General features: G+C 47.3%; 1 protein-coding gene across 3 annotated transcripts in view; it reads right to left on the bottom strand.

The window, feature by feature from the left end:
- Positions 1–14,595, bottom strand: part of LOC147726898 (solute carrier organic anion transporter family member 4C1-like) — a 575,548-nt gene that overhangs the window by 343,350 nt on the left and 217,603 nt on the right. For all 3 annotated transcript variants that reach the window (XM_086960969.1, XM_086960968.1, XM_086960970.1), the window contains exon 6: positions 14,317–14,432. In XM_086960969.1, the coding sequence (XP_086817095.1) occupies positions 14,317–14,432 (116 nt within the window). The remainder of the gene's footprint in view (positions 1–14,316; positions 14,433–14,595) is intronic.

A 14,595-nucleotide genomic window follows, 5' to 3' on the forward strand; every position in this document is an offset into this window, starting at 1 on the left:
TGAAACAAAATTAAAACATTAAAATAACAGTTTCATATTATGTACAATTTCGTTTCCACATTACGATGTTTGGCTAACCTTAACAGATCTCTAATACAAAGGTTCTCCTAGCCGAACTAACATCCTACAAAACATTTGACTTGAAATTGTACATCCTAACGTTAAGGGCCAACGGCAAGGTCGTAACCGGTGTCAGATCCCTAAACCAGAAAATACCCCCCTCACTTGTGAGGGGGGGCGACCGCACAGAGGCGTACCTCAAGTGCATCTACCAATTTCCCTTTGACTTGACGGGGGCCCCAATGGACTCGACGCCATTTAACGGTCGTCCGAGGACTCGTGTGAGGTGTCTAAAACGTAGCGTAAACCCCCTCCCGAACCCCACACAACTTACCCATCTGCCGTCGCAGATGTCCTGGCCCCGGGAAATTCCCCAGGAGGGCCCCTAGCCCCTCCTATCCAGGAAGGGGCCTTGACCGCCTTTCCTTTCCTTCCGGCGGCCCATCCTTAGAAGGGACCGCCTCCCCGTTGAGGGGCCAATGGCCACCTCCCCCGAGCGCTCCCATCCGTAATGGGTGACGCCCCCCCATAGGGATCTTCCAATTACTGCTCACCGATCATGACCTTACCGCCACAGGCCGGATAGTTGACCGGCTATCCGGACCCCCCACAAAACTCCTACCTAAAGGTCATGTTTTAAACTCTTCAGCCAAGCAATGAGGTCTCCTATGAGTAACTCATTCCCCACCCGGGACAAATGGACCCCATCTCCCAAATACATACTGTCCCCCTTGATACAACCATGCGGGATATAATGTAGTGTACTTGAACGTAACAATCTATCCAACTTGTTATTTACCTTCTTCACTGAGTGGTTCAGAGCAGAAACCGAAATCGCCCCCCGCCACATTTTACGTGGAATCATATGGGACCATGCAATGGTGCACCCTGGAACTCTTCTCGCCAACCAACTTACAGTGGAAAGCATTGCCTCGAGAAGCAGTCGTCTACCAGTGGACACCAAATCATTACCCCCAAGATGGACTATGAGTATAGACGGCGGTGACCTTGTCCGCCCTAACAAACCCTCAAAAAAGGATTGAAACTGGTCAATACAGAGCCCGCCCCTTCCGTAGAAGGTTACCCTGTACCCGTATTCCCCAGCCATGTGAATCATGTCACCTGCCTTGAATACGTCTGCGGCACGCCTCACGTATGAGTGGCCCACGACCCACACCTCTCTTTCCGCAGCTGGTGATGTCTGACCGCTGGTTCCCGGGTGTTGGGTCGACTGCACAGTCCGCCCCGCCTCGTAAGGTTGCGCAACTGAAAACCAAACAAAAACAGGAAGCGTGAGTACATCATTACAGCTTCACAACATGTGCAACCGCACATACCTTTTGTAACAGTTCGAGGACCAACGCCCCAAACGCTTTACTTTTTCAACACTCAGACCCCTGGCTGTAGCCTCAGTAGCAGCCCCTATCCGAAAGGAGTGGGTCCCGAACTCGCCGGGGTTCAAGCCCGCGGCCGAAATTGACATCGCCAGCACCCGCCGGAACTGAAACCTCGTCAGTGGGGTGGCGTCAGCGTGTCTCAACAAGGTCCCCCCCCATGATGCCACCCTCTGCGCTAAATATTCCTCTACGCAAACAACAGGGCACATGGAAGACCCGGGAATCCTCTGAATAATTATGCAGTCCCCAATCGCACCTTGATCGGTTTTTGACCTGAAAGTCATCATCTCGACCTTGACCCGGATGTGCTCCCGGCACAGTCCCCCCATCGTATCCCGCTTGTTCTTTGCCACTAGTTCGCTTACCCGCATAGCTCCATGGAATGCTAGCGCAAATGCGGCTCGGAATAGCACAGTTTCATACTGGGATGAACATGTTGCAGGGAGTACGGAAAATAACAGGGCCAACCTATCCAGACCTATCGGGTGCCTCTCATCCACTCTGCGACCCTCAAGGCGTTGCCACCCACGTAGCGCTTTCTGCACCACGAAAGACGCTGTCGGGTCCTGAATCCCATGAGCCTTTGCCATAAAGGAAATGGCGGCCCGATGCCTCTGGGCCGTAGCTACTGATTTGCCTGCCTGATGTAAAGACAGCAAGAATTTTACGACAAGCTCTTCCTGTCCCCAAAGCTTCCCACTAGCAGAACCCAAAAAGGACCAATAGGAACGGAACGCCCCTTCATATGCCTTCCTTGTCCTGGGTGCTAAACTCTCTCCCACGAGGTTTTGTAGTTCGGGGCACCGAGAGACCAGAGAGCTTCGGGAAAGGGTGCCGCCACCGGGTCCGCTGTGGGCAGAAAACCCCAGAATGCCTGCATACGGAAACGAGAAAGTGCATCAGCCGCTTGGTTCAGTACCCCCGGGACATGTCTTGCCCTAAAGAGCACATTCAACTGCATACATAATAACACAATTTCTTTGAGCAGTCTCAGAATCCATTTGCAACGTGCTGCCTGACTATTGATACACTCAACCACAGTCATGTTATCAGACCAGAACACCACAGAGTGATCCCGGAACCCCTCCGGCCACGTTTTCAAGGCCACCAGAATAGGGAAGAGTTCGAGAAAAGCAATGATACTCGTCAGCCCGCACTCGTGCCACCATGACGGCCATTTTTGAGCCGACCATTGTGTTCCAAATATGGCCCCAAAACCTATACTCCCCGCCGAATCTGTCCAAAGCCCCAGCTCCTCGGGGGACACCGCTGGTTTGTTCCAGACAATTCGACCATTGAAATCCGCCAGAAATGCCAACCAAATGCGCATGTCCTGGCGAACCTCTGCCGAGAGCCTCGTGCGGTGATGTCCTTCCTTCAGGCCGACCATGGCTTGTGCAATCGAGCGGGAAAAGGGGCGGGCCATTGGCATCACTCTCAGGGCAAAATTCAACTGACCCACCACTTGTTGCAATTGATGAAGGTTTACTTTCGTCGCACGAATACATGTTTTAAGGGATGTCCCAAATTTTAACACTTTTTCCCTGGGTAATCTAAAACAACCTTCTACTGAGTCGAGCTCGATCCCCAGGAACTCGAGCAAAGTTGAGGGACCCACAGTCTTACCTGGCGCCAATGGCACACCAAATTGATTCATTAAGACACGAAATTCATGTAAGGCCTTACCACATTCAGGATCCCCGGCTGCCCCCAAAAAGAGAAAGTCATCGAGATAATGCATAACATGCCGAAAACCCGTTTTCCTTGTAAATACCCATTGCAGAAAACAACTGAATTTCTCAAAATAGGCACAAGATATAGAGCACCCCATTGGCATACATCTATCCATGTAATAGCGACCCTGAAACATAAAACCAAGGAGACGCTGATCGTCTGGGTGTACCGGGAGCAACCGGAACGCTGACTCGATGTCTGATTTTGCCATCAGCGCCCCGGGCCCCAGGCGATTCAACATGGCGACGGCCTCATCAAAAGATGCGTACCGCACCGAACACACTTCCGGGTCTATCGCATCGTTCACGGAAAGACCACGTGGGGCTGACAAGTTATGTATTAGCCGAAACTCACCCGGGTCCTTCTTGGGGACCACCCCTAGAGGGGAACAAACAAAGTTAGCAACCGGTGGCAAATCAAATGGACCGGCAACACGACCTCGAGTTACCTCCTTCCCAATCTTTACCTGAACCACCGCCGAATACTGCAAGGCCGACAGTTGGTTCTTACAGTTTGCTACACCCTGAAAATCCCCCACTGGGATGCGGAAACCATATGAAAACCCGTCCCGCAACACCCCAGCGGAAGCATGATCCGGGTATTCGTTGAGCCAAGGAATCATTGCCATGGTATCAATCGGAGTAGGTAAAGGCGCCCCTCGGACTATTTCAGACCTGTTTGGCGCTTCCCTTTCCACCGTTATCACCCGTCTTGGCTCTGCACATGGACTCAGGATGGGATGACTGCCCACACCCCCCGCATTCATGTCTGAACTTGCATGACCCCTGGGGCCTCGTACATTTTCCCCTGTTGAAATTCCAACAAATCCCCTTTTTACCTGTGTTGCCACTCGACTTCGAGTGGTGTTCGTTACCTGCACCTGTCCGAAAGGGTGTCCCAGAGGATTGGCGGGAAGATTCACCCCCATTACTCCCTGACAATGGCACTTTTAGCATTCCTGAACTCTCCATTTTCTGCCATGAGACAGAGTCGAAACAATCCCATGTTAGAACTGGGTTGTGCTCTTTAGCCTTTCTAAAAAGATTGTCATAACAGAACCACTGATTGCCCCCGTACGTCAGGGAATACTCCATGATACGTGACTGATAAATAGGCAACTCGGTCAACAACTCGGGCCTGCGCTCACCCATGATGGAGGTAAAAATGCCCCACGCTCTGCCCCAAGTACCTATGTTTTCGTCAACCTTAAAGGCGGCCATTTTCGCGCGCCAAACACTCGGATGCATGAGCTCCTTTTGGCTCTTCACATGCTCTATCTCGTAATGGTCGGTAAGCAATGAAAACATGTTTACATACTTATCCGCCCAAATCATTTCCTTAATTTCCAGTGGAACATGCTGGGCAATCTTCTCCCTTCGAGAAGGTACAGACCCCTCCCCCGCAATCGGCAATGGCCGCTTACCTGAAGTGGATCCCGCACTTGCCGCCGAACTTGGGCCTGCTGCACTTTCAGCCGCCGGAACCTGTGGGGGAACAGAAGATGGTGCCTTCGCGGCCTCTCTGGATTCCCGCAGCTGTCTCATTACTGCCCGGGCGTCGTCAGCCGTGGCGCCCTTACTATCTTTCCCCAACCACGCTGCCAATTGCGCCGCCAACTCGGGAGGCATATCTTCCCCGTTCACGGGGGTGACCACCACGGGGATCGGATGCCCCTCCTTCGGAACCGAGGTTGGCTCCTCACGTGGAGTATCGGGAACCGGGGTTTCCCCCCCAAGTGCCCCCCTTTTTGACCTCTTGCCTCTCCCGCTAGGGACTACTCCCGGCAAAGCTGGTCCGATGACTCGCTTCGGTCCTCCCTCCCCGTCTTTAGCCGCCATCTGCTTCTTCAAATCGGCTACCTCCTTTATGAGCATGCGTAGCATCTGATCGGTACCGACCCGCTTTCCGACCTTCTTGCCCGGCATTCTCAAGCGAAGATATCTGTAAGACAAAGAGAAAGATTACAACACTCAAAATTGGCTCTTCGTTCCGTCTCGAGCTCACGTGCAGCGGGGAGGTGCAGCTTCAGAGCACAGGAACAAGAGGATGCTTTCTTGGCTTGTTGCTCCTTTTATCCGTCTTCGGGCGGGCGTAAACCCGCCTCCGCCTGCCCCCCGGGGGCGTGGCCGGCGGCGTCAGCATCTAGGACAACCCCCTACAGGGCGGGAAAAGGCGCGCCCCGGCTACGCCGCTTCGGGCATACCAGCCGGGACTCGCCCCCCGCCCAAGATGGCCTCCCGGGGGGATCGGGGTACTCCACCATACGTTCGGGGGGACCGAGTGGTCGCCCCTTTCCAAATATGTCCTATCCAAGCTCTCTGATGTAGTCCTGTTAGATAACATCACTGACCTTTCACAGCAGAAAAGAACGTACTGCTGTAAAATATTCTTTGTTTGGGCAGGACAAGGAGGAACAGGTAAACAAAAATAAAGGCGAATAATACATGAAGGTTTTCGAGCTGAAAACACATGTGCTCCCAGCAATAGTCGTGGTATTAAAAATGTTGTAGTGTCAGAGGCGACAAAATATTCAGGCTCATTCTATACAAAGACATGTATGACAGATGCATGAGTTGAGAGATCATATACATACCTTTTGTTACCGGTCATTTTTAAAACTACATAGCTGGCTGGTGTAGTAATTTACATATCATGTTTTAGGTAGTGAAGTTTGTATTACTGGATTATTGTGGTTGGATACTAGATTTGGTGAGCCATTGACATGAATCATTTCATCACTGGGGAAAACTTTCTCTTACATTTTATGACTTGCTTGTTTTGATTTGGACATAGTTTGGGGTGTAGTATGTACTTGTTCTGTAGAACATAACTGGTCAAAGCCTCTTATGCTTAGATCAATGCCATCACTAATTAAGAGCATGAAAATTCCCTTTCTTGATGATAATTCACATAGAATGCTCATGCAGTGATTATGGTCTCAGTGAACTGGGTGACAGTGCTCTGATCCTGTGATTATGAGAATATTTCTGAAATCCTATGTTTGTTATTATTAGTAGTCCTGATAATGTCTGAGGCATATTTGCAGCTGAGACGAAACACGTCGGAAGAGGCAGTGAAATGTATATCCATCTATTGAAAAGGAATACTGGATATCGGTTATAAACAACTTATTGGACTTGTTTGGGAAGGCTCGCAAACGTGATGACTTGGACTTGCTCCAACAGAAGAGGGATTGGTGGTTTCTCTTCCTTCTTGATCACCAATACTTTTGCTGCTTTGTGCTGATTAACAAAACTGTGAATGTTACTGACACTCTAGCGTGTGCGCCTTTCTCCCCAGCCACCTCTCTTGAACTTTGTCTGCTGTGAACACTGCAGACAAAGTAATTTGCTCTACCTGGAAGGGCTGCTTTGCCACACCTGGAATGACTGCTTTGCTGCTTAGAGCATGCCTTAAAACCTCAGAGGCCAGCCCTCCATCATCACCCGCACCCAAGACTTCCAGAGTGACTCCATGGACTATTTTGCTGGCCTTCTGTTCAGAGACAAAGGAACCCAAAAAGCTCCCACCACCTTATACTCAGACCTGGACCCTGCTTGATTCCTGAACCCCCAGTCCCGGACCCTTGGTTGTAGTGCTAAATGTGCCTAGATGGCCAAATTCCAAAACTGAGGACTTTGAATATTTTTGGCCCATAACAGCTCTAAGAACCAGGAGGGGATGGGACTGACCTGCTCGCCTACCCGCCCCAAGTTCATTTACGCGGATTCTCCTGCTATATTCTTCTACAAAGCAGCAAATCCTGTTCAGCGGTCCTCAACCAAGGGGTCATACGTCATTGTGGAACTGTCTTTTGCTACAGCCCTCTGCCTCATCCAGCTAGAGATTTTTGACTCACAAAAAGGAGATGTCGGCCTGATGAGGATGTCAGTTGAACCGTATACTGCAGCCCTGTCGGATGTGGTCTCATTAGAAGCAGTCAGTCCGACTTCCGGATTACGGTGCATCCAGCATGTACTACGACAGACTCTGACAGCCTTCCTACGACTGCCAAGTTGGGGACAAAGAAAAATAGCAGCCATAGGGCTGAACAGGGAGATCCGACTGCCATCTGGATTATGATATGGGTTCCCGACGACCTGACCTTGGTGATCCAACGTCTGACATGAGTCGTCTGAAACATAGGAAAAGGGGTGAACACTCAGCTGATTCCCTTCTCCCTGGCAGTCTCCAGCATTGATCCCTCTTTCTAGGCTCATCCTTCACCTCAGCAGCTGAACCCAGAGGAAGACAGTCTTGGGAGTGGCAGAATCTATGTAAGTCCTCAATTGGCATATATCACCATTGACTGAACCGTGCATCTATCGCCAGACTCCAGCAATGGGGTACATGGTGCACCAGGCACATCACTACATATTAAATACAACAAAAAGGGAAAGGAGAGAAAATTAGGTGGATTTGGTCTCCCCAATTACATAAACAGAAGGAATCCACACAAGAATGTTTCTAGAATGGTCCCCACAGTGGTGGAGAGCACTCAGTGTTCTTTTAATACCCCTTACACCCCAAAAGGACCCTTGGTGTCATGCTTCATCATCGGGGTCTTCGCACCACTCTACGGGATGCGGCGTGCTACTAACCAACAAAATACGTGGTAGCACTTAGTTGATGACTATGTGTGGTGTGTGGAGAGCTTATGTCATTAAGTGAGTGGTGGGTTTGAAGTGAGAACGGTGAAAAAATGAAAAAGGGCCTTGCACGTGAAGTCTAGTAAATTTTAATGGGCCTCCGTGCTGGCTCTGTTAAAAGGGTGGTGTTGAGGTATATATGTATGATAATGTACAACACCTCATGAGTGTGTCAACATGTTTCGATGCAAAGCATCTTCTTGAGGACGGGGTTGCACAATCCCCACCTTACTCACATCTAGATGTCAAATGACATTGTTTATTAAAACATAAATGGTTTAATTTGGTTGTCCGAGGCTGATGTGTGCCTAATTTTTACTCCATAGATATTTGCAATGCATACCTGTAATAGAAAAGGAAAAGAACGCAAAAAAGGAACAAATGGTATTATATTTCTGAAATATCCAAATGCTGCTTCAGTGACCTGAAAATTAATTCTTTCACCATTCTCACTTCAAACCCACCACTCACATAACCCCTCCACACACCACACATAGTCATCAACTAAGTGCTCCCACGTATTTCGTCGGTTAGTAGCATGCCGCTTCCCATAGAGGGGTGCGAATACCCCGATGATGAAGCATGACACCAAGGGTCCTTTTGGTGTGTGAGGGGTACTAAAGGAACACTGAGAACTCTCCACCACTGTGGGGACCATTCTAGAAACATTCTTGTGTGGATTCTTTCTGTTTATGTAATTATATCCCTACTTATGTCATACACGTGTTTACAGCTGCACATGTTTCCTGTGCATTTGAACCCACTTGCAGCCACACACCAGGGGAGCGGGGCACTGCCAACAATGAGACCTCCGCGGTAGAGGTAGTTGCATGATTTTATGGAGGGCGGAGCTTTCCCCGCCTCTGCGGTAGGAATCGAAGCATGGCTGCAGTGGTCAGACGTGCGGTATTAGCATCCTAATCAGGCCCTAAATCTGAAAATAGAAATCTTCACCCTGGATTCATCCCAAGGATCTCTGGCAGTGAAACTCCCTCCTTCGAAACCACATAATCCTTGCCTCTGTGAATGTTACCTCCTCAGAACGTTTTTGTCAAAATGTCTTCCATGTAAGCGCCTATCGGGCCTAATCCACTTCTTTATCTGACCAGCATTCCATTGCGGTTGCCCATATTTTTTTTACTTTAACTCAGTCTCACGTAAATAAATGTCCGCAGTTGGCGTTATGATCTTTTAGGCACTTGTTTTTACTAAAAAAGTTTAAAGTCTATAACTCCTGTTCTACTGATTGGATTTTTTTTTATTTTGGTGTCATATAATGTATTCAAATGTACCCTATTTTCTAAATTAGTATGAGATAAGTTAAGCCTGATTGCTTTTTGTGCAAAGCTACCCATGGTTAAGCACAGGTTAAATTAGTGATTTTTTGCTGTTCACCCTGCAAGAGATTGTGGCTGTTGCTTGAACAGAGCTCACACCACAGTCAACCAACAACCCACTTTCTGGCAAAGTGTATATATGTTCAATTAAAGAAATGCGTGATAAGTGAAAGACAATGCAGAAGCATATTTGGTTCAATAAGACACAGAAATATGTGCAACCAGACAGCACTGGAAGTACTACTTCTTCTAATCCAAATTATAAAATCTTGCATACCAATACATGTCTGACCCACATCTTTTATTTCAGTCCTCCTTCTCCACCTTTCTCCCAAAGACTATGAAAAATATGTTTTGGGACCAAAAATGTAAGTGTCAAATCAAAGTCTTGCCCTGATACGTGTGGGAAACAATACATTTCATGATTGAGGACCCTCATGGAGTCACTCCAAGACCCCTGAAACAACTCATTATTGCACCCCACCTAAAAATAAAACAGGTGACCAAATTGCAATGTTAACTACTGATCTAGCTCCAATTCAGCCTTTCCCAGCAAGATAAGCATAAAAGAATTAACAAAACAGCTTCAAAATTAAACTTAGTGTAACCACATCTTGCTCAATCACTACTCAGAATTTAGTCCTGCAAGATCAATAAATTCTACCTTGACTCACATTAATGAAGACTTCCTAACAATAGACCACACCGTCTTCCTAAAAGGCTCATGAAGTCATTTATTTTTTGGGAGTTGATTAGATCTTTCCTCTCCACCTGCAGTCAGCAAGTTTGAAAAGGATCAGTGGTATCAGCATCTGACACAGCAACCAGTGAATTAACACAATGGTTCCTCCATATGCTGCCTACTCTTGGACAATTACAGGCAGTACTAGCTGAGCCTACAAATGTATATCAATGGTGTTCAAATCTATTTTCATAAGAAAATCATGCTTACATGCCGGGCCAACATCTCATTATGTCTGCATAATGTATTCCATTAGAAAAATAGGAGGTTCCTTTGTCTGAATGAAAACAAGACTAAGATCGTGATGCTGGGTGCAACAGAAATAAAACTCTGCCCTTTACATGGTTACCTAATTTAACCACACTAATCCCCACTGCATTGAAGTTATCAACATGGATGTCATTTCTGAAACAGCTTTCATTTGATCATTTACTAGGTCAATGCAGTTGTCAAGGAAATTAATCTGCTATTACAAAGGTCATACTGATTGGAATCAACAACAGCCCATGGAATGCAAGACAAGACAAGACTTTATTAACCAGGAAGGGGTGGGAGCACACTGCTGACCTCCCCGCACAGTTTGCTCCTAAGCATTATGGTAAATGCAGTTTGCAGTGCACGCTTTCTTGGGATTTTGCTGGAGTGTTCCACTGGGGGAGAGGTGTGGCGCGGCGGCCATGGCGACTGACGCTGGATGCTGGAAATCACAGTTCAATCCCCAGTTCTGGCAGCAGGGGTCTGCCCAGCACCATGCGACTCTGGGCAATAGCTTGCTTAATCTTCCCAATGGCCCCCAGCGCCGAGATACCACTTCGGGCACACTGCTGACCTCCCAGCACAGTTCGCCCCTAAGCATTATGGTAAATGTAGTTTGCAGTGCACGCTTACTTAGGACTTTGCTGGAGTGTTTCACCAGGGTTGATGCAGATTAGTGTATCTGGATTTTATATGTCATTAGTAGAGATCAAAAAAGGATTTTGATCTGGGGTTGCTGAGCAGGCTGCCAAAATTCTTACAGGTCTCAATAAGTCTCATAGACCCACAGGTGCATCTCCACTAGCTCATCAGCTCAGTGGCTCAAGGAAGCCTTTTTAAACAGGAAGGGGTGGGAGCACACTGATGAATTGTGTGCCTGTGTGTGGTACTGTGACCTGTGAGAAACTTGGCAGCATTTTCAGCAACCCCAGATGATTTTTCTTTGCTCTCTAATATTGCTACTCTCTACTGAGGACGGGGTCCACCCAAAAACATGTGTCTAGAAATATACAGCAATGTCTGCTCCAATTGTATTGAAAAACTCCAGCTAATTTTGAAGTAAGTTTGAACTGTGTACTGCATTTACCAGGATGCAAAAGGACAAACTGTGCTGGGACTGTGAGGTAGTGTGCTCCCAACCCCCAAACTGTTGAAAATGCTCCCATGAGCCAGCAAGCTGACGAGCTTTGGAGATGCACCTGTGTGCCTGTGAGTGGTACTGTGGCCTGAGAGAAACTTGGCAGCATTTCAAGCAACCCCAGATGATTTTTCTTTGCTTTCTAATACTGCTGTTCTCTACTGATGACGGGCTCCACCAGAAACACGTGTCTAGAGATATACAGCAATGTCTGCAACAACTTTTGTAAAAAACTCCAGCTAATTTTAAGTAAGTTTGAACTGTGTACTGCATTTACCAGGATGCAAAGGGGCAAACTGTGCTGGGACTGTGAGGCAGTGTGCTCCCAACCCCCATTCTGTTTAACAGGCTCCCTTGAGCCAGCAAGCTGACGAGCTTCGGAGATGCACCGGTGTGCCTGTGAGTGGTAGTGTGACCTGAGAGAAACCCGGCAGCATTTCCAGCAACTTCAGATGATTATTCTTTGCTCTCTAATACTGCTGCTCTCTACTGGTGATGGGCGCAACCCAGAAACACGTGTGTAGAGATATACAGCAATGTCTGCACCAACTTTTGTGAAAAACTCCAACCAATTTTGAAGTAAATTTGAACTGTGTACTGCATTTACCAGGATGCAAAGGGATGAACTGTGCTGGGACTGTGAGACAGTGTTCTCCCAACCCCCATTCTGTTTAAAAGACTTAATTAACATTGCATCCAAACAATGTTACTGTTTGTTAGAAATGCAGGAACCACAGTCCTAGTCAAAGTAAGTCACAAAACACCCCAAATTAACTTGTGCTTGCCCCCTGGGAACTGGGCACTAAGCAGTCAGACTTACCTGAAAAGGCAATGTGTAAAGTATTTGTACAAAACTTCACTTCCAGTAACACAGTGAAAACGCTAAGAAAGTCTCCACGCCATGTTAGAAAAATTGAACTTATTTTTTTGAGTAAAACAAGACCAAAATGACAAAACCCCAATAGGTAGAACTAGAGTACAAAAGTTTTAAAGAATAAAGTGAAGGTTTATGCTTAAAAACATGAAGTGCCAACCCAGGCTCTCTGGTCACACTAGACCAGGACTATTCCAAAAAGGTAATGCCAACTGTGATGGAGCACCGGTTGTATACAGGGACCAGTCATTGCCCACTGAAAATTAACTTGGCTCCGTTGTCATCGAAAACAAGATGTGGGGTGCAGAGGTGGTGATCTGTCATCGTCAAAGATGAGATGCAATGTGCAAAGGGAACGATGCATCATCATGGATCTGTGCAGTGAGGGCCATGTGTATACTTCAAGCTGTAAAAAGTTGAAAATGGATTTGGAATGGTGTCGCTGCAAGATGCAGTGAACAATGTGTTGAAGTCGATTCTTGCAACGGCAGCGATGTGTCTGCAGTTTTAGAGATGCGCTGGTTCCGAACTGCTGCGTCAACGGCAATACGTGGATTCTGCTGGAGGAGCACTTAAACCCACTTCCAAGGGCCCTGGATTGGATTGACACCACTAGGCTGGGAACGCTCCAGATTGCACAGACCCAGTGCTGAGGCAGGTGAGTTGAAAGTCTTTGATGTCCCTGAGACTTCAGAATAGGAGGCAAGCCAGCAAGCCCTAGGAGGCACTTTGGTTCTGGGTTCAAGTGATGTGGGTTCAGTCACCCAGGCAAGGAGGGCAGCAGGTCAACACTGCAAGAAAGCAGTTCTTCCAGAGCAGCAGTACAGCAGAGTGGCAGGCCTTCAGAATCTCAACAGTCTTTCTTCCTAGCAGAGTATCCACATGTCCACAGTGTACTGAAGTAATAGGATCAGAAGTGCAGTTCTTATACCCAACCGTGACTTGGAAATGTGGGGACCCCAAAGAAGGGCTTTGACATGCACAGGGGTTCTCTCTTCCTATCTTGGCTCTATTCTCACTACAGGGGATTAAGTAGTCCTTTGTGTGGGGACAGGACACAGCCTATTCAGGTATAAGTGTGAGGCACATCTGGAGACAGATCCCAACTATGAGGTCTATTATGATGTTGTTCGGAAAGGTTCAGAACAGCATTCGGTTTGTTCGAATCCGATTCGGAAGCCTTGTTTCTGACTAACTCAGAAACATTCCTGAACGACCAATTATGAGGTTCAGAAACCATTCGGACTGTCCAACACGCATCTTTCGGAGTAACCAAGTCGATCGGACATGTCTACGGACCATGTTTCTGATCGAGTGAATAAGATGATGGATTCAGACAGCCTTCCCATATTGATTGTTCTGGCACAGATCGGCGGTCGGAATCTGACTTTGGGGGCCCGTAGCAGGCCCCCCTTCACCCGAGGGCTTAAGAATCAGGCCTGTGCAGGTGCTTATGGGTCTCCTATTTCCTACCATGCATAGTGTGGCAGGCACTTAGGGGCGCCCGTCACAGGGGGCACAATTTTCCACACACACCCTTTTCTTCAATGGGAGCCTGTGTAGTCAGTCGGATCACAAGGTTCCATTGAAGTCAATGGGAGTCCGACCGTACGGGGTCTTGAACCGTCATAATCGATCGGTCAGACTCCCCGATTACGGTTTGGTTAGAAACCGTCCTGAAACAGATTCGGTCTGAAAGCTTTCCAAACAACATCTTAATCGACCCCTATGTATGTTTCAAGAAGGGCTTGAAACTGACATCTTATTCCTGCTTGATTTCGACTGAGCCCCTTTAGCTAGAGGATTACTTTAACAATATCAGACTTGGTGCCCATAATATACTGAATTCTATCTGCACTACATTTAGGATCTCGTACACCTGTTACAGCTCTATAGAACAAAAGGTTGACACATAGCAGTCTGAAACACCTCAGTGCATACATAAATACCAAGTCCAACTTAATATGTTTAAACAAGGCCTGTTTTGGGTTCTTGATATTTGCTTCCAACACGATATTGAATGATTATCTGGATAAGATCACAGATAGCATACTAAGATTTGTTCACAATCTGGACCCATTAATCATGATGTATTAATAATTGTATACTTTTTTAAAATTATGTCATTACCATCAATGCCACTGGGAAATCTCTGAATGTCTTTCCAATATCCTTTTCTTGGACAACCTTTTCACTTCCATTATAGTGGGCCTGTGAAACCCGTTCTGACTGCATTTTTGCTGTACCTGCACATCAACAATAAAAGAGAGAGCTGATATAGCAAGAACACAATGTGCTGAGATCACACGTACCTTTATTACAAATGCATTCTTTTATGAATTGCACTGTGGCAGGAATTAAGAGAAAGAAAAAGTGTGAGTGTGATTAGTTAACTTTATGCAAGGCTGC

Source organism: Lissotriton vulgaris, chromosome 3_1 (genome assembly GCF_964263255.1).
Source record: "Lissotriton vulgaris chromosome 3_1, aLisVul1.2, whole genome shotgun sequence".
NCBI lineage: Eukaryota > Metazoa > Chordata > Amphibia > Caudata > Salamandridae > Lissotriton > Lissotriton vulgaris.